Source organism: Lissotriton vulgaris, chromosome 12 (genome assembly GCF_964263255.1).
Source record: "Lissotriton vulgaris chromosome 12, aLisVul1.2, whole genome shotgun sequence".
Lineage (NCBI taxonomy): Eukaryota > Metazoa > Chordata > Amphibia > Caudata > Salamandridae > Lissotriton > Lissotriton vulgaris.
In genome coordinates, this window is record NC_141700.1 from 18,952,383 (window position 1) to 18,973,735 (window position 21,353).

Genomic DNA, 21,353 nt, shown 5'->3' on the forward strand with positions numbered 1-21,353 from the left:
TATAGGGAGTATAATCCTGTCCCTTGTTGGTGGAAAGGGACTTGCTCTATGGCCCCCTTTTCCAGCATGCATTTCACCTCTTGTTGTAGCAGGGTGATGTGTTCCGTGGACATAGGACGATGTCTGGGTGGTATATTTGGTGGTGGAGAAGTCAGTTGTAGGCAATAACCAGACTGGATAATTTCTCTCACCCACCTGTCCGTGGTAATTGTGTGTGCCAGACAGGTAGGAACTGTTGTAGTCTGCCTCCGACCGGTGTTAAGTGGTCTGGAGGTAGCGTAATAAAGTCACTGTTTTGTGGCAGTGGAGGCTCTGGTGGTATTGCCTCCACATCCTCTTCCCTTATTATTGTTACCTCTGTAACCTCCTCTGGTTGTGTTCTTGTTGAAGGAACCTTGTGTGTTACTTTTGTATGAGGCAGATGTTTGCGAGGTAGTTCCTCGTGTATTTGCTCTGTATGAGGAACGTCGAAAGGAGCACCTATGTTGCAGATATTGCAATGCACCCATTGATTTTGCGGTTTCTGTGTCTTTTTTCATTTTATCCAAAATGGTGTCGACACCAGGGCCAAATAGAAAGTCCTGATTGACAGGTTGGTTAAGAATGGTGGACTGCACCTCATTCTTACACCCGGAAATACGCAGCCATGCATGTCTGCGTAGTAAGACGCTAGTGTTAATTGACCTAGCTGTGTGTCTGCTGCGTCAAGCGCACATTTGATGGAGGCGTTTGATATGAATTTTCCCTCTTGTATGAGATCATTAGCTTGTGCTTTAAAAGGCTCAGGTAGGTGTTGCATTAGGCTTTCGAGCTGGTCATAGTTCGCCCTGTCGTAACGAGCCAGTAGGGCTTGTGTATTAGCAATCCTCCATGAGTTTGAGGCTTGTGCTGCTACCCTTTTACCTGATGCCTCTAGTATTTTTGACTCTTTGTCAGGGGGAGGTGCTTCCCCTGTTGTCTGGGAGTTGGCTCTTTTACGTGCGTTAGCCACCACCAGTGAGTCTAGTGGCAACTGCCCTTTGATGTAAGTAGGGTCTGTAGGAGCTGCCCTATACTTTTTCTCTATTCTGGGATTGATTACCCGTGCCCTGGCTGTATCCTTAAATATGTCAGTTGCGTGTTTTAGAACTCCCTTTAACATGGGAAGTGTTCTGACACTTTTTTCTGCAGTAGGGAATATGTCAAATAAGAAGTCTTCTTCCACAGGGTCATTATGCATGTCCACATTGTGGAATTGTGCTGCCCTGTCTATGAGTTGATTGAAGACTACGGTGTCATCAGTAGGTGACGGCTTGGTAGGATAAGTGGGTACATCAGGGATGGGATGGGTGTTGTAAGGGTCTGTTGACTCATCCCAAGGTTCCTCTTGTGGTTCAGGTTCCTGTGGGAAATCATATAGTAGCTGTGGCTCATCCCCTGTGTCCCCCTCATTGTCCCCGTGGTGAGAAGGAGAGTAAGGAGCAAAAGGTGTAGTAGGCATGATAGGTTAAAAAGGGATGAAGGGTCTAGAGGGAGAAGTCCCAAAGTCCTTTTTCTTCAGTGGAATAGGGGAATGAGGTTCAACGTCCAAAGGCCTCTTTTTCTTATGCAGGATGGTAACTTTACCAGTCTGTGGATTAATATATATCTTTGCCTGGTCGTCTGATGGATCTGGGTGGAATAGTTCTTACTCTACAGTCAAGGGTTGAGTGTTAGACTTTTTGGGGTCGGTAACACCTGGTTTGTGGACACCTTTTGGTGTTTTGTCAGACTTTTTCGGCTCGGGCCCTTTTTTCGGGTCGACGGGTGTCTTCGGGTCGACCGGAACTTTCGGTTCGACACGTTTTTTGTGCTCCGTACGCTTCTTTGGATGAGTGTCTTTTTCCGAGTCGATGTTCTTTTTTGGATCGACTGGTGTCTTTGGAGCATTTATCTTTGGGTCGACAGGTTTTTCCGGCCTTGCTACGGGCTTCGGTACGGCCCCGTGTGCCGGGTCGACGGATTTCGGAACAGTAGGCTTGTTCGGGTCGGCGACCTTTTTCGGTTTGGCGCCCTTCGGCTGTGTGCCTTTGTTCGGTTCGCCGACTTTATTAGGGTCGATAGTTTTTGGCTGAACGGCCTTTTTGGAGTCGACAGTCTTCTTTGGCTCGACGCTCTTTGGCTGTATGGCCTTTTTGGGATCGACGCCCTTCGGGTCGACGACCTTCTTTGGCTCTGGAACCTTCTTTGGGATGATGGTACTGGGCCCTGGGGTCTCTGAAGGTTTCGGTTTTGGTTTCGATTACAGAGCCGAGCCGGACGGCTGGGCTGGCAAAACTTTTTTATGATCTTGGCTAAGGCCTTTTGGTGATGCCTCGACCGGAGCCTTTGGTAACGGGCTAATTGGTGTCAGGGGCAGGGTACTCACGATTTGCCCCGGTGGGATCTCGTCATCGGAGTCCGAGTAGTCCTCAACGGTGACGATTTCTAGGTCCGAGTCTGGAGCTTCTTGGAGATCCTGGTCATCATCGAAGATGTTGTCCGGTTACGGTGCCTTTTGCTGCATTTCTTGCCTAGCGGCCCGTCGGTTTCGAATAGTTTTCTTGGATAGAAACTGGGCGCAGGCTGGGCAGGTTTTTTCCCTATGGTCTCGGGAAAGGCACTTGTTGCATACTGAGTGTTTATCAGTATGTGGGAACTTGGCGGCATTGTGGGCACCTTTTAAATGGGCTTCTTTCTATCGACGGTCGGCTCACGTGGCGTCGGAAAGGCCCAACGGCCCGCGTTGTCGACAGATTCGAGGTGGAAGGTTGGATCGAGTAGAGAGGTACCGAACGAGAACAATACAGTCGAAGTCGAAGGCCTTTTAGCCTTTAGAAAAGTTTTGTTTTCGATTCCGAAGTTGGAATATAGGAGTTAGCATCTGAACCCAATGGCGGAAAAAAACAATCTGAGGATGAAGAAGATGCCCATGCGCACTGTAGTCCAGGGGAGGAGTCACCTATCTCGTGATACTTCGAAGACTCTTTCAAGACAACAAAGTGCAATCATCCGGACCCAACACTAGGCGGCGATCTATGCACAGATTTGAATTCAGCACACCACATGCCTTGAACGAAAAGGATTTCTCTATGGACTTAGATAGTCAGTAGATGTGCAGATCAAACTGAGCAAACCCACTACTTGTGCCTATGAGCTATCAAAGGTCTTTTTCTCCTCTTACTTCTCCTTTCACCATTTCATCTGGCCTGTATAGGGCATTTCTTCTTTTTCGTTTTGTCTTCTGCATCCAGTATCTCATCCCTGTCTAGTTTTTAGACCACAGTCGGCTCCAGCCTTCAGATCTTATGCAGTTCCTACCTAGCCTATAGCTACTCTTACCTATACCTACTCTTCCAGGCTCAGGTACTTCTTTGGATGTGGTACAACTCCATTCTCCAGACTCCGCTGTCCTTGCAGAGAGTAAGCTCTGCATATTGGGTATTCCAGTCCTGGTCTCAGTAAGTCCTGGAATCTAGCAGTCAATTATTGCTGGAACCCAACCAATCCAGCGTAACTGAAATTCAACCAAATCATTGACGCTTCAACCAAACCACAGTAGAATACCTGCAGCCCAACCAGTATATTACAGTGGAGCCCAACCAATCAATATTGGCTGTAACCAATGACGGAGCTAGAGCTCAACCAATCAATGTTAGCTGTAACCAATGACACAGATGGAGCCCAACTGATACAACATGGGAACACAACCAATGATAGAGCTGGAACCAAACCAGTCCATCATTACGGGAACTCAAATGATCATCATAGTTGGATACTGTTGAGTCTATGATGAATTGAACCCAAACAGTCTATTCTAGCTGGAACTCATCTAATCCATCATAGGCAGTGCTTTAAATGGGCCGGTACTCACCGGTACTGAGTACCAGCACTTCTTCATTTTCTCCCCTTGAGTACCGGCACTTTTTCTAGAAGAGTACCGGTATATGGGGACCTTACTTGAACCGAGGCAGCGCGCCCTTCATCCTTCAACTTATACCAAGGCAGCACCTTTACCAAGCACTACACAGAATCAATTAATAGAGCTCGTCACCAGGACACAGCATGAGCTGCTTTGTAAGTCATCAGGGCAGGGATGTGTCTGCAGAGTAATTTGCTTATCCATAGATCTTTCACAGTGGGGCTGAGAGGGGGGCTGTAAAATCTAATGGCTGGCGGTGGGAGGCACTGTTCAGGACATAACAAAAGAACGTACAGGAATGCTTTTATTATCGCCACGCATCTGAATTGCTTTCTTGCATGTTTAAATAGGAAGGGATCTTGTTACCACACTCGCAGATCCCTATTTTATCGACCTTAGACAGTCCTTAAGACCAATCAAAAATGTGGGATTGGCACCATGTTCCCCAGTAAAGCCGTTGTCAGCTCTGGCCCCTCAGGTTTGCAAATGTTCCAGGAGAGACCTGTGTACTAGACAGATGGCTCAGTGGGCTGTAGGCCATTGGCTCGATTTAAGGCAGATTGAAGCAGCATGTCATCCTTAGGCGGTTGATAAAATGAATGCATTTTAGTTAGATTATTGAAAATCTGTTATGCAATGGCCTCATTAGTATTCAGATCTTGAGGTTTGATACATAAACTGTCCTCATTTCTTTGAAAAACTTCACATTACAAACTTTATTTCAAACCGGTGCAAAGCACGAGTGGTTTAGTTTAAAAAGTACTACTTTTATGTGTGGATTACAAAATCGAAGTAAATGGGAAATATTTGGTGAGTTGAACTTTGTGGATGCTGTATTCAGAAAGGAAGGTTTACTGAAAGTCATAGTAAGTGACAGTGGAGGCAATTTAAAGTTGAAACCTTCTAACAGTACATGGACAGGAGTGGGTAAATCTGCCTACCAGCCTGAAGGAAATTGGAGTGTGCAACGGTTTAACAGCGGAGATAAAGGGGTTATTGAGTTGGCAAAAAAACAAATAAACTAAGAATGAAGTAAGACCAGCATTGGCGAATAGGTCTTGTAATGGGACAGTTAAAAAGAAGCTTAATGAAGCGGCCAGAAGAAACATGCAAGGAATGGCAGTGTGAGGGGGTAGAAGAAACAGCATGGGGAGAGGTGGAGGGGAGAAGAAACAAGATGGAGGAGGGTGGGGAAGGTTAAAAAAGAGCTGTGACATGGCCAGCATTCACTGAGTCATATCGTAAAAGAAATAGCACCTGAACCATAGCGTGAGCAGCGTATGAACACTATTTATAGTTCTTTTTAATATTTATTTATTTGACAATTGCAAATGCAAGAATGCATTTGACATTTATTATAGTAAGTATATAAGGCATAGAATATCAATTATTAGCTGAATTCACACAAGTGAGATAATGATGTGTATTTTTATTACACATAGTGCAGCTAGATGAGCCCAGTAGTTACTTTATTCTTTCTGATATCACATCTGCAGCGTATTTACTCCTTCCACCACTCCTTTCAACCACATTAAATGGAATGATGAAAGGCTGAACCACCAACAGCAATATCGCTATTGTCTGTGTATCCGCCTTTCTCATCCAGTGGCAGAGAGAGAAAATATGCGGCTCATTAAAGTTGTACAAACCATGTCCCTTGGAAAGCAACTCTGGTTTCCAGGTTCTGACAGAAAGGATAAGTTACTTACCTGTAATCCTAGTTCTCTTCCAGGAGTATCCTCATCAAAGTCATAAGCACTGAATATTCCCACCCATGTGCGGGATCCCGGAAACAATATAAAAATATATATGTAAAAACACATATATCTCGCTCCACATATATGTACGTACATATATAATTTTTCTCACACCAATGCGGCTCCAAAACTGAGGCTAAAACAATGTAAACACATGTACATGTACTGCAATTAGTAAGGAAACAAAAAACACATTAGGTCAAATATCCCTTGAACTTTGTGTTTTAATGAGTAAAACCACTCATAAATCCTGAAAATTGCTTATAAATAGACATTGTTAGCCCTCAGGCTGCATTGTAAAACAATAGCATAGAAAATGAAACCATTTTCAACAAAAACTGGCACCGTGCCTTTAAGGCAGCCATGACCCCAGGCTTCCCATTGTGCCTCAGGGGTGACAGTTAGGTCAGTTGTTCTTTGCATAACCCTGAAGACAGGGCTCAACCATAAGATTGTAATAGTACCGAATCTCATTTACCTGGGGAGGCGGGTGGGTTGCTTATGAATTTGATGAGGATACCCCTGGAAGAGAACTAGGATTACAAGTAAGTAACTTATCCTTCTCTTCCAGGGGATCCTCATCAATAGTCATAAGCACTGAATAGAATAGCAAGCCCATCAACCACCTGCAGGTAAATGAGAAGTACATGACCCAAACAAATCATAACAGCCAATAACTCAGCTGTTAATCAGATTCCTCAGGGAGGCCTGGCCCACCTGGGTATCTGCTCTCGTGTCAGAATCTAGACAGTAATGTCTGGTAAATGTATGGACAGACATGGGCACATTATGCAGGTAAGCTGCCGTGGCAGCTCTACCTCTAGTGGAATGCGCTTTAGGGGTAAACCCCAGAGGTTTTTGCGCCAATTGGTAAGCAAGTTTGATACACGAAACGATCCATCTGGAAATGGAACGTTTCGATGCTGCATGACCAGTTCTGATCGATCCATAATTAATAAATAACTGATCAGAATGCCGAATAGACTTGGACCTGTCCACATAGAACTTTAAAACCCTTTTCAGGTCCAAAGAGTGTAAAGCCCTCTCAGCTGGAGTAGAGGGATTGGGAAAGAAAGTGGGCAGAGAGATTGACTGATTGACATGAAAATCTGACACCACTTTCGGCAGGAAAGAAGGGTGCGTTCTCAGCACTACTCTATTCAAATGAAACACTGTATATGGTTCCTTGGTACAAAGAGTCTGAATCTCGCTCACCCTACGGGCTGACGTAATCGCTACCAAAAAAGCCACTTTCCAGGAAATATGCTGTAAAGTAGCTTTATGAATGGGCTCAAAAGGAGGGCCCATCAACTTTGATAGTACTAGGTTCAGCTCCCAGGGAGGAGAAGGAGGACGTACAGGAGGGTACACCTTTTTCAGACCCTGCAGGAAATCTTTTACCGCTGGCAACTGGAAAAAAGAGGTTTGTGAAGGTGATCGCCTATAAGCAGTTATAGCGGCTGTGAGAAGTTGGTCTGATATATAATGTTCACTATTCTAGTGAACACTTTGTATCAGTCCAAACAACCCTTATTGATGATTGGTTGTAAGTCAACCTTATAGACCAGCTATCCTAGTAGCATGGATACGAGCAGTCTAAGGCTAAAGACTCGAGAGGGCGTGTTAAGCCAGCTGTTATACCACACATGTACCCCTTGAATACCCAGTGAAAGGACACCACACAAGTGTTATGAAAATAAACAGTGTATTTATTAAAATCACAACAGCCCTGTACTCTTTATGAGGACAGGGTACTAAGCACAAAACAAAACTCTTACGAAAATACTTAAGTTAGCACAGTATATACAAATGCCCGAAGGGCACGGAAAACCATATACTCTGAAAGTGGAATGCGAAATTACTAGCAGGTAAGTACAGTACTAACAGGCTTTGGAATCGCTAGGTCTTGACTATAGAATCTTCAGATTACTTCTAGGAGGCCTAGGGGGCTCGGGTGCAGAGTGTGCACTCTCACGCGGGATGCGGGACAAAGTCTATGGTATCTAGATTTCACAGAGTTAGTGTTCTCGGGCGAACCCGACCTGGTAGGAGGAAAACGAAAGTGGATTCTGACCCTTGGATAGTGAGGCTATGCTGGGGCACCGAAATGCCGAAGTTACCTAGCCCAGGGGCTGCAGCTGCATATGTCTCAAAAGACGTTGGGAATCCTCGTAGACGGAACAGGAGCCTGGAAGAAAGATGCTGGCAGGCGACCAGTGAAGAGAGTTCGAAGTGATCCAAGCCTGGATCTCGAAGATGGATGACACCTGAAAGCAGAGGGGACCAAGTTCGTGACTACTAGCCAGTAGTCAGGTGGCACCAGGAGGGCACCGGATGGTAGTCACCTCGACTAGGTGAGTGGGTGACGCTGTGCTCTGCAGATCTCACGGACCAGGAGGCGTTGTCGGTGACCAGGATGGAGGAGCGAGCTGTCCCACGATGGATGAAGCTGTCGGCGTCGCTGGACCCAGGATTGGGCAACACAGCCTTGGCAAATTCAAGCCCACGCGGTGGACTCAAAATGGCGTCTGGAGTGGACCAGGAGGGTCCGGGGTGCTTCTCTTGAAGAAGGAAGCAAGGGCCAGTCTGGAGCAACCAGACCAGCAGCAGTGATGTTGTCGGGCGTCGTTAGGAAGGCCACAAGCCAGCCGGCTAGTAGCCAAACAACGCGGTGAGCAGGCAAAAGCAGAAGGGCCCCACGCAGATCGTGGAGATGCTGGAGGGCTGATCTTCGGTGCTGGAGCTGCTCAGGGTTGGGGCTTCTCGGACCCCAAAGCACTCACCAGTGGAGCACACGGTGGGCTTGTTGCAAAGAAGTCGTGCAGTCTTGGCGATCGTCGGTCCCTCGAGGTCTCGTCACACTCACGGTTCTCAGCTTTGCTGTAGAGGTGAGTAGAGGTCAGAGGTGCCAGGGAAGCCGGGTCTCGTCGAGCTGGGTCGTCGGATTCCGGAGGAAGGACTTGCAGCAGACCGCAGTGTTCTTAGGATGGTGCCCGCTTGATGCAGGGTGACTACTCCTTAGCCACAAGGGAGAATCTTGAAGAAGAAATCTTGATGTCTTTCGCAGAAAGTCGTGTCTTGATTCCAAAGATGATCTAATTTGAACAGGGGGCCCGCTCCTATCTTTATACTAAAAAAGGGGGCTGACCCGGTGACTAGGTCCTGCCTATGGGTGGGACTAGGAGGGGGGTGGTTACACCCCTCTCCCATGCCGGACTTTCCCCAGGCCAGGGGCTGGTGTGCCCCTGGAACTGGTTCTGACCGGCCTATGCGTAGTGAGCACCGGGGTGCCACTCAGCAGTCACCTTCCTGTAAAGCCCTGCCTACCCAGGATACACAAAACCCTGTCTGGGATGGTGCTAGCACCGCCCCGGACAGGAAACCCTTTGTCCGAGCTCTCCTCGCTGGAAGGACTCCCAGCAGCAGGAGGTCAGACTTGTGTCTGTGGTGGCAGCATCCATTTTGTGGAGCTGAGGCTTCGTTTAACTTTAACCGGGGTTCACAGTTACATACACGTCGTGTCCCTCTAGAAGGGTGGAATGCTAACCCCGTCGCCAGAATTGGCGAGGGGTTAGTATTCCAATTCGTATGACACCTTACTCGACATGTTTTGATAAAGCAATACCAAAGATAGCATTTAACCGCGATGATTATAATGCACTTAAGAGTATATGGTATGCAATATCATGGAACAGCTATTAGGACTTGGTTCCGCAAGCTGCAGGCAGGCTCAGCTCATGCCAGAGCACCATCTCACACGATTCCCAGCACTCTGCCTTCAGGATTGTCAAGGCCTGCCATAGGAGTGACTGATAGGAATCTGTGTGTCCATTTTAGGGTTAGATATAGGTATACTATATCTACAGCAAAGGGTGATTACACAACTTTGCCCCAGCTGTCATGCAGCCAGTTGTGTCAAATTTAGGAGGCCAGCCAGGGGTGGCATAATACATGCTTCAGCCCCTGGTAGGCCCTGGGTACACCTATGCCCTGAGTTACAGGGTCTGATAAGGTGGCCCAGTACCAATTGGTAAATGCACCTAGGGTACACGTTGTAATTTAGAGAGAGAACAGCCAGGCTGTGGGTCTGATTGGCAGGCCCACAGCCAGAGAAAGTCGTAAACCAGTGAAACAAAGGCATTGTCTCGGCCAGTCGGGGGCAATCAGGATCATTGTTGTGCACGAGTGGTTCAGCTTGCACCACCACCTTCGGGATCAGCGGAAGGGGTGGAAAGGCGTACACAAATTGCCCTGACCAGTCGATCAAAAGGGCATTCCCTCTCGTTCCTGGTCGGTAGTACCTTGAGGCGAAGCTTGGGCATTTGCTGTTTACGTCGTCTGCGAAGAGGTCTATGGAAGGACGACCCCCAAGACTGGAAAATGTCTTCTAGCACTTCGTTGTTGAGAACCCAGTCCTCTCTGTCTTCGAAGTGCCGACTTAGTGCGTCCGCCCTCACGTTCTGCTCTCCTGGGAGGTGGACTGCTTGAACAAACAACTTGCGAGCCAGAAGCCAATGCCAGATGCGCTGAGCTTCCAGTGATAGAGTCCTTGAGCGTCTTCCTCCCTGCTTGTTCAAATAGTACATCGTGGTGGTGTTGTCCGTTTGTACTATAACCATTTCCTCCTGAAGCGAGGGAAGGAACGCTTTGAGAGCCAGGTGGACTGCTCTCAATTCCAGCAAGTTGATGTGGTAGGTGCTTTCTTTGGACGACCACAGACCCTGCACTTGGAGAGGCCCCATGTGCGCCCCCCAGCCTTGTAAAGACGCGTCTGTGATGATCGTTTGTGCAGGAGGAGGTTGATGGAAGAGAACTCCCACCTGCATGTTCTGCTTCTTTGTCCACCAGGGGATAGAAGCTCGAGGTACCTCTGACAAAGTTATCTGATCGTCCCAGCGATCTGATTGCTGGTCCCATTTGTCCTCCAGATCCTGCTGAAGAGGACGCATCCGAAGTCTGGCGTTCGATAAGAAGATGCATGAAGCCATCGACCCTAAGAGGGAGGCTATCTTTCGCACTTTCTGAGTCCTGTTGCGAGGAACTTGCTCTCACTTGAGCGTTATCGAAAACTGTCTCTCCTCTGAAGGAACACTTTTCCTACCTCGGAGTCTAGCAGAGCTCCTAGGAAGTGAATCTTCTGAGTGGGTTGGGAGACAGACTTGCTGTAGTTGACATGCAGGCCTAGACGCTAACAGAGTTCTATGCATGTCTGGAATTGATTCCTTACGTTGTCTGGAGAAGGACCTTTCAACAGCCAATCGTCTAGGTATGGGTATACTAAGACCCCCCTGCGGCGTAGAGCTGCCGCCACCACTGTGACACACTTCGTGAACACCCTGGGGGCCGACTTCAACCCAAACGGTAGGACTTTGAACTGGTAGTGGGAGGTCCCCACCCGGAATCGAAGGAATCTCCTGTGATTGGGCCGTATCGGGACATGAAAGTATGCATCTTGAAGGTCCAGCGAACACATCCAATCCACCTTCCTGAGATGTGGATATATTTGGTGAAGCGCCAACATGCGAAACTTTTCTTTTCTGACGTGTAGATTGAGTGTTCTCAAGTCCAGAATGGGCCTGTGAACCGCCTTTTGGCCCTTTTTTCTTACCAGAAAATACCTCGAATAGACTCCTTTCCCCCTTTGAGCCACCGGCACCCTCTCAATGGCTGATTTTTCGAGGATCGTCGCTACTTCCTTCTTTAGCATTTGTTTGTAGCTGGTGGCTTGACATTGGCATCGGAGGAATGAGTGGAGGTAGACGATGAAAACGAAGACAGTACCCATTCTGCAGCGTAGACAACACCCATTGATCTTTTGAATTGGCCTGCCACTCTGTCCTGTGATGTGCAATGCTTCCCCCCACTGGAGTGGACAACGGCGCTGGGGGAAGCGAAGACTCATTGCTTCTGCTGAGGCTTATTGAAGCTGTTGCCTTGGCGCTGATTCCCGTTTCCTTTAGAATTGCGCATGCCTTTATATTGCGATTTTTGTTGGCCTTGCTGGTTCTGGCCCTTCTGCCAGTGAGGGGTTTGAACCCTCTGCTTCGAAGAGCCCTTGTTGTCAGAACGGAACTTCTTCCGGAATTCCTTTTTCTTTTCAAGCCCTACCGCTTTAAGGGTGTCTAACTCCGTTTTCATCCGTTGCATCTCCTCATCAGCACTTGCCCCAAAGAGAGATGTGCCCGAAAAAGAAAGGTTTAATATTCTGGCTTGAGCCTCGGGTTTCAATCCTGTTAGGCGCAACCACGAGGATCTCCTCGCTCTGATTCCATGCGCATAACCATGCGCAGCCAGAGTAGCTCCATCTGTCGCCGCCCCTATAATCTGATCAGAATCTCCTCAAAGTCCTTTCTATGTTCCTGAGGCAGTTTTGTAGAAAACCTCTGAAGCGAGTCCCACAGAAATCTATCATATCTGCCCAGTAGAGCTTCCGCATTGGAGACCTTGAGGAAAGAGGCTGAGGTGTTACACACTCGTCTCCCTCATGAGTTCTGTAACTTGCTGTCCTTATCCGGCGGTACCGTGGATGAGGAGGCCACCGCATTGGATTTTTTAGCCGCCGCAATGATTAGCGAATCTGGAGGTGGGTCGGTCTTGAGGAACAGAGGATCCTCTTCAGGAGAGCGATATTTCTTGAGAATCCTCGCTGGGACTGATTTCACTGTAGCCGGAGTCAGGAAGACTTAATTCACCGGATCCATGATACCCGGGACCAATGGCAATAAAGGTTTGGGTGCCGATCTGTGCTGCAGGGTTTCGAAGATGACCGTCGTCTTGACCTGCGGAGCTGTCATAGGCACTCCTCGCTTCAGGGCTCCCCTGCCCAAGAAGATATCCTCAGTTGGAGATATTCTCGAGTGTGGGCTGTCTGTTAGACTCGGAGAGTAATTCCTGTGAGAGCGGGTCCTCGATGAACTTGAAGAACTATGAGTCCGCCTGGACCTAGATCTTCTCCTACTTGAGCGTGCTCTAGAACGAGATCGCTCCCTGTGGCTAGATCTTCTCTTACTTGAGTGTACTCTAGAACGAGACTGCTCTTTGCGGCGGGAGGCTTGATCTCGATACGCCCTCAACCGATCCGCCGTCTCCTTGTCCTTGGCCCAGTGGTGAAGAGGTCTATACCACCTTGGAGAAAGACGAACAGGAGGAGATTTCTGGGTGCGATCCCTCACTGGCGAACGTGTAGGAGGAGGTTGATCCGCTTGTTCCTGCTGCGACCTTGCAGGGGGCTTGGACCTCTCCCTATCCGAAGAGCTGATTTCCCCATCCGAAGATCTGTCACTTCGAGATGCCGAGGAGGATGAGGACAGGCTCACCAGAGACCGTCTAGAGGAAGACCTCGACCGACCTCTCTCATCCGAGACCCTTCTCCTTTTGATGGGAGGATCCTGTATCGGTGATTGTTCCACCTCCGCAACCGATGCTGATCTTGGGGAACCCTGTTGAGACCTTAGGGCTTGAGGCTGGTCCAATGACTCACTCTCCTTCTCTTGCACCACCTGCCTCAAGGGTGACATCTCCTGTATTCTTGTAGGAGAGACATTCGCTGAATGCGAGTCGCCCCACTCCCTGGATCTCCGCTGACCGGTCGACGGTGGCTGCTTCGACGTCAAACGCCGAGCAGTTAGACGCTCTCTTGACGTCGACCGTGATCTCCTCGATCTTCTCAACCTCGAGTGTCGATGACTGTCCTTTGACATAGGGCGTCTCCCCGTTGAAGGGTGCCTGCTCGATGACGACGGAGGTTGCTTCGATGTCGACCGCCGATGCTCTGGCGGCGACGGAGGGTGCCTCGACGTCGAATGCCGCTGGACTGACTGCGACGGAGGCTGCCTCGACGTCGAACGCCGTTGACTAGGCGTCGACGTGGGCTGCTTCGACGTCGATCGACGATGTGTCGGCAGAGGCTCCCTCGACGTCGTACGACCACGACTAGTCATCGACGGAGGTTGTCTCGACGTCGAACGCTGGTGGCCAGGCATCGATGGAGAATGCCTTGATGTCACAGCATGACGATGCTGCTTCGACGCCGGTTGGCTCGCCGTCGAGCTGCTCTGCTTCAACGGCGACCTACCCCTCGACGCTGCCTGTAGCGGAGGTACCTTGCCTTTCGACGCTGAAGACGTCTTCTTCGTCGCCGTCGACTGCTTCTTCGACGCCGGTCCCGACGCCGAAGGTGAACAAGTCGGGACTTCTTTCGATGTCAACCGCGCCCCCCGACTTTTCTGCTTCTTGGGAGATCTTCCTCTCTCAGAAAGTCCATAAATGCAAATTCTCTCTCTGCCTTTGAGAGTTCTGGAAGTTAAAACCTGGCAGTGTTCACAGGTTTTTGAAGAATGAGAGTCTGGTAGGCACAGGATACACACTGAATGAGTGTCAGTCCTGGCCATCTTCCTTCCACGTGAAGGGCATTTGTCAAAGAAGGAAGGCATTTTGACAGAAAAATCACCTTTTTTAAGCCTAAAAAGGTAGTAGTAACACCCTAAGTCTAAAAGACGTCGAGTGAAAGCAAAAATTGTAGATTAATTGGAATATTTTTTGACAGAAAGTCAAAAAGAAAGGGAGCTGTTTCACCAGGGTTCTGACTGAAGGAGCCGGAAACAACAACTGACCTAACTGTCACCCCTGAGGCATGATGGGAAGCCTGGGGTCATGGCTGCCTTAAAGGCACGGTGCCAGTTTTTTTTTAAATGGTTTCATTTTCTATGCTATTGTTTTACAATGCAGCCTGAGGGCTAACAATGTCTATTTATAAGCAATTTTCAGGATTTTGAGTGGTTTTACTCATTAAAACACAAAGTTCAAGGGATATTTGACCTAATGTGTTTTTTGTTTCCTTACTAATTGCAGTACATGTACATGTGTTTACATTGTTTTAGCCTCAGTTTTGGAGCTGCATTGGTGTGAGAAAAATAATATATGTTCATACATATATGTGGAGCGAGATATATGTGTTTTTACATATATATTTTTATATTGTTTCCTGGGTCCCGCACATGGGCGGGAATATTCAGTGCTTTGACTATTGACGAGGATCCCCTGGAAGAGAACACTCAGTAGTACCAATCACGAGAACCAGAAAGCATAAATAAGTGAGCTTGGGGCTTCATAGGTGACAATGAAGTGGATAACTCTGGAGGTTACTGCACTTGCTTGAAAGATCTGCGTACATTCTAATCAAAGGTTCAACTCACCATAATATTGCGTAGGGGATCAAAGTGTCTGCTGGACAGCACAGCATGCAACATGTAAATCACAGATTAGCTGTTTTGTGTAGATAGCTTAGTTGATTACTGTTTTTGTTGCATAGAGCCTTGTGTTACCTGCAGGTCAAAAGTTAACATCCCTGTATTATGGCTTAGTGAGTTATAAACCTGCAGCAAGGACCTGACTGCAAACAAGACAGCATATATTTAGAACTTGCTGTTTTTTCCTCAATCCTTTCTTATTTTAAAGTTGCTAAAAAAGAAAAGTTTCTTTGGATAGTAATAAACACTTATTAGTAAGTGCCATATATTTAGTTAATTGTGAGATAACTAATGGACAGATACATCCCGCATTCAAACAAAGCATGCAGATTTTGTGCATACAACGTTGGCACGGTCAAAAAGCGAACCACAGCCCTTGTTCCTCCTTAGCCCCGCCCTTGTGCCCGCCCTAAACTCCGCCCACTGCTCCTTTAGGTAAGTACCTGCACTTCTTTTTTTCCATTTAAAGCACTGATCATAGGGGAGACGTCAACCAGTCCCCAGCTGTAACCCACCCTACCCACCGTCGCTGTAATCCATACAACAATCCATCATACCCATAACCCAACCGGATGACAACTAATCTATGTTCTTCAAACCCCAAACAGAAGTCCAAACCCAATCAGATCACCGTAGCCAAAACCCAGGCAGATCAACTTAGTGTCAAAACAAACTACTGTATCAAAGCTGAACCCCGATTCGAGACGCCGGAGAGCCAAACTCCCCCATCGGAGGACGCTACCGACTCCGTCTTCAGAGACGAATTGTTCCCATCCATCACCCGGAGCGAGGAATCACAAACTTTGCGCCATCACGAAAAAAGTCTTAACCAAGATGTCCCGCTCTCCTTGATATCTTACGGACTACCCTGCGTCACTTTATGCTGACACATCGCCAAGTTTTCAAGTATATAGACCACAGGGTAGCATCGTATCAAATTCTACACGACCAATACCTAACCAGCAGAGAAGAGTGAACCTCTGCACCCCGGACTGTGTCATATCCTTGGCCTTAGCACAATTCTAAATGTGCATCTAGAGTCCACCCCTTCGTATTGCGGCTGCAATACAACATTGGTACATTTGGAACATACACCATGGCTTCCTGATGAAGGCTAATAGCCGAAACGCGCGTAGCAATTATAATTTATTTCTAGTCATGTTTTCTGATTGATATTAAGTATTCTTGTATCTCTGTATCTTTTGGATCTATTTATGAATTGTATATTTACACTGAAATGTATTGTGACGCATAAAAAGTATAAAGTGCACAGCATGAGATTCATTGCTGGATCTAAATCAATGAATGTTAAAAAGTTAGATCCTCAATAATATTATTAAATAAAGCATCTTTTAAACCATATGCTATAATGTGTATTGTTAATCCATAGTCAGCACTTCCTGTTGCCAGTCTGTGTCCATTTGAAATCCATGTTCCTAAATTCTTGTTTTTTCAAATCATATCAAAGCTGAATCCCAAACAATCTACCACAGTGGAGCCCACCAAATACTTTTAGTAGGCCAAACAATCCATCATAATTGGAGCCCAACCAAAATGTCAGCGCGCAAACCAGCCCATGAACAGCAGTGGGGTACTAACCTGATGCTGGTGTTAAAGAGGTGGCAGGAAGTCCATTCAAACTCACTGCTCCAATCTGCTGGATGTGGCAGGGGGGAAAGGCCACGCCGGGGCTCAGGTAGCTCCCATGAGAGGTGGAAAGGACTGTTGTTTGCTGCTGCATCAGCTGAAAGAACGATAGAAAAGCTTGCTTCAGTACAATGGGTGTCCGTGTCCTTCCCTCTCCATGCCTGCGCCACCCTGTCCACGCGTCTCCACCCTAACTTTCCCTGCCTGCCGCCCTGTTGATATCTGCCCTGTTTGTGTTTGCCACCCAGCCCATGCGTCTCCACCCCATCTTCCTCTACCTGCGGCCCTGTCAATGTCTGCCCTGTCCATGTCTGCCACCCTGCCCAGATGTCTCCACCCCATCTTCAATTTCTGCGGCTCTGTCCATGTCTGCCCTGTCCCGGTCTGCCACCCTGCCCAGATGTCTCCTCCCCATCTTCCATTTGTGCCTCTCTGTCCATGTCTGCCCTTTCTATGTCTGCCACCCTGCCCAGATGTCTCCTCCCCATGCCCCTTGTACATGTCTGCCACACTGCCCATACGTCTCCACCCCATCTCGCCTTGCCTGCCCTTCTCCCTGTGTCTCCATCTCATCTCTTCATGCCTATTGCCCCCTGCCAAACATCACACCAGTAAAAATGAAAGGACAGGTTTCCAGCTCATGATTACGTTTTGCACGTGGCCTGTAATGAAATACCTTCCTGTTGTGTAGTAGCTTTACAGTAGAGAATGTGTGCCTGATTCCACTCAAAACCATTGTGAGTGTTTGTTGCAGCTTTGCTGGCCTTCAGAGGCACTGAGTGACCTCCCAGAATATCTCCGGGGGCACCAAGAGAGCAGCTCAACTGTCTCCAGCCCTTTCTGCACACACTGCCGCCTGCCTGTCATGTAAAAGGGGAGCTGCAAAGCCATGGAGTGGAATGCTCCTAGAGAGATTACTACTGGTTCAGATGAATCCAAGCATTTCCATCTATTCCCTTTTGCTTTGAAAGTGAGTCCCCTCCGATGCCATTGGTGTGTTGAGATGTGGGTTCTGAGCTGCTGCTCCACAGGCCTGACCCTGCGCCTCATGGGCGAGGGGGGCCAAGGCTGGAGCCTTCTGTCCAGGCAGGACACAGACCAGCACTTCGAGCTGGGCACACCCTTTTTGATCAGGAGCATTATTTATTTGCAAATGGTTGGCCCTTTCAGTAATGGCACATGTGAGTTAAATGCGATAGAATGGAATGCTCCCAGATGACGTACAAGCGATTCAGATGGATTCAAGTGTTTCCAACCATCACTTCTTGCCTCAGACTGGAGCGTATACAAGGGCGCACGCGCGGCTGAGGATATGACCATGCAAGAAGAAAAGATGGCGCTCCCAACCTGAGGGGTGACCCCCAGGGTTCACGGGTCATGACGGTCCCGCACTTTGGCAAATTCATCATGAAGGTGGCAATCTCTTCCTGCCACTCACTCGAGGTGGGAGGGGTGGCCCACTGGCGCCCTCTGGGGACAAGGGGGGGGGGGGGGGGGGGGGGGCAAGCTCTAGCCTACAAGCTCACTAGCTAGTGCCATAGGTAAGCAAGGGGGGGGGGGGGGGGGGGAGTGAGCTCTCAGTCAAACCCACCTGAATAAAAGTGCAGAAAAGCTGCAAGTACAAGTTGTACTCCTTCGACACAATTCACGCATGCGTACAAAGACACACACATAAACATGCACAGTCATAGGTAAGCGATGCACGTTTGCATTCGCACACACGTAATACGCATGTGTCCATGTATGCATGCACAGACACATATGGACAGCGCCGCACATTCCTCCGCTGACACGTTAGCCTTTATGTTGTTTTTATGAGGGGTAGAACACAGGCACCCCTCCCCCCAACAGCGCTAGTAAAACACACGCACCGCTCTGAGCCTGGCTGGTTTATTATTATTATTAGTGTGTGAAGCACACGTCCACGCGCGCACGTGCGGTTTATTTTTAGCAGCTCTGCTCCCGCTCGGGGCCTTTCACCCCCGGAGCACACACAGCTTTCTAGGTCAGGCTGCAGCACTCGGGGTGTTGTGTAGCACACAGCACTGTCCCCAGAGAGCATCACGTACGTGGCACGCCCCTGTAACCTGATGGCGCGTGCCAGACTCTACATGTGGGGGGGGGGCTACAATCATCTATCAACCATCCGAGCCTTACACATGTGTGATTTAAAACACATACACCCCGAGGTCTGCTTTAGCAGTGAAATGTAACAGGATGCGTCAGGCAGACACAACTCTGTGGAAAACCACCTTATCACCCAACCGAAGAGAGAAACACGTGGAAGCAGGGTGGGGTGGGGCAGGGTCAGTGACGAGAAAGAGAACTGGCACCGCCACGGGCAGGCCTTATGCCTGGGGAAGCAGACGAGGCCCCTACATGCAGCCAGCGCTCAAGTCCTAAAAAAAGAAGTGGGGGGACGCTGACGTCACAACATGAAGTGACGTCACGAAAGGTGGCTTGCACCATCAGGCTCATTGCCTCCCCTTGCATCACAGAAGCCAGCGCGTGAGCAGCGTTCTGAATGAGCTCCGATCTCCACCCAGAGAGGCCAAAGAGTGAATGTGTGGCTCCATTTGCTCCAGGTATCGAGCTCCCAGTAAAATAAGTGGGGGGGTGCTGTCCACCCTCGTGGTACCCCGACTCGAGCCATGCATGCAGCACCGCCTACAATCCATCCCCTCAGTAAGGCAATAGGGAAAAAGCGACACCTAGAGCCCAGAGTGGGACATTAGAATAAAACCTATAGCTAGTGCCCATGCAATGGAGCAGCAGCGCCACCTAGTGGCACAGGGTGTTGCACATTCTGAAGTCCCACTGGGAGAGTGCAGGGATGGGCACGGGAGTGACCCCTAGAGGCCAAGGCAAGCATGGCAGCAACCCTCTAGAGTCTGATGCTGCTGTGGCACTGGTTGGTGTTCACAAGAGAGCGCGTGACAGATCAAAGAGGGTGAGAACAAGGAGCACAAGTGAGCAATAGAGCAGGATGAACGTACGGAAGAGGTGGAGGAAGAGACTGGGAAAGGAGAGGGAACTGGAGAGAGTCAGGGAAGGGAGGGGGAGAAATACACTGAGAACGAGTGGGTGAAGAGAAACTGATAGAAAGGAGAGAACTGGCATGGCATAGTGAGGTCAGAATTATATCACATTGTTTTATGCCGTGCTGCTATGTGAGCTAATTAGTTCTGTTATTCTCTCTCTTGAACCTTCAATTCCATATATTCTTTCCCAAAGAGAGGGATACCACGTGGTCTTTCAGGCAGACCCTGAAAATTCTGAGGGGCAGATTTACAAGCCCCTTGCGCCTCTTTTGCGCCGCTGTTGCGTCACTTTTGTGACGCAGCAGCGGCGCAAAACATGCGCCATGGTGCGGGGTATTAACAATGTGACGCATCTGGGAGATGCGTCACGTTGTAAAGCCCTGCGCCATAAGGAGGCGTTCCGGCGCAGGAACGCCTCCTAAAAGTGGCTGAGTGAAATATACAAGATTTCACTCAGTCACTTTTAGGCCAATGCTGTGTCAAAACCCTGCGCCTGCTTCAAGCAGGCGTAAGGCTTGACGCACCATTGTCCAGATAGGGCCCCCCAAAGCATTGCTGGAGCTGCGTCGCGCTTGCAATGCAACTCCAGCAATGCGCCGCTTTTACGGCACAGATGTGTGACGCATCTGTGCCGTTTTTGCCCCATGGTGCGCCGCATTCTAAATGCTGACAGGTAATATGTGCTGACAAGGCATTTCACTTCACTTAATTATTTCTAGCTGTAGATCAGTAGGGAATTCATTCGTCACTGATTTTAAATCTTAATTTCATGAAGAAGCTGTTAACCAATCATGCTTCTAAAAATAGTTAATATGCAATAATGGTGAAAAAACATGGGGATATCGTATATTCAAAAGGATATATTTTCATTCTAAAAAGGGTACATACATGATGAAAAATCAATCTCATATAGACATCTACACAAGGCACTTCATTGTGAACCTATATTTCAATACACTTTCATATCTACCAATACACTTAAAATATCTCTTGAGAACAAGGATTAGGGAGATACAGTCGTCGTTTCGATCTTTTCGGTATGACTCCTTCAGACCATCTTCAGTACTATGAGAAAATGTAACAAAAGACCCTTCTATTAGATCGTTCTTAGAAACTGCACTTCGGACAAGAGATATTTTAAGTGTATTGGTAGATAGATTTTTGCAACACAGCGCGTAATATACATATATTCTCTGGATTGGTTGTTATTGGACATTTGAAATTTAGGTTCACAATGAAGTGCCTTGTTTAGATGTCTATATGAGATTGATTTTTCATCATGTATGTACCCTTTTTAAAATGAAAATATATCCTTTTGAATATACGATATCCCCGTGTTTTTTCACCATTATTGCATATTAACTATTTTTAGAAGCATGATTGGTTAACAGCTTCTTCATGAAATTAAGATTTAAAATCAGTGATAAAGGAATTCCCTACTGATCTACAGCTAGAAATAAGTAAAAGAAGTGAAATCCCTTGTAGGCACATATTACCTGTCAACATTAGTTCTTACCCAGGCCCATAAGGGTATATTGGGTTTCGCGCCTCATTGTGTCAGCATTGTAAATGCGGCGCATCATGGGTGGGGGAGCTGCAGCGCACAATTACTGGCGCATCCCTGCTAATTTGCAGGGATGCGCCAGTAATTGTAAATCTGCCCCCTGTAATCTAAAGTTTTACTTAGTTCATGGCTGATTATACCAAAGTAGTGCTGCAGTGACCTCCAGTGGCCAGAGTT

The 21,353-nt window shown here is 48.1% G+C and overlaps 1 protein-coding gene across 3 annotated transcripts in view; it reads right to left on the reverse strand.

Moving 5' to 3' along the window:
• Nucleotides 1-21,353, reverse strand: part of CELF5 (CUGBP Elav-like family member 5) — a 545,089-nt gene that overhangs the window by 118,096 nt on the left and 405,640 nt on the right. For all 3 annotated transcript variants that reach the window (XM_086946757.1, XM_086946756.1, XM_086946755.1), the window contains one exon: nt 16,524-16,668. In XM_086946757.1, coding sequence (XP_086802883.1) covers nt 16,524-16,668 — 145 coding nt within the window. The remainder of the gene's footprint in view (nt 1-16,523; nt 16,669-21,353) is intronic.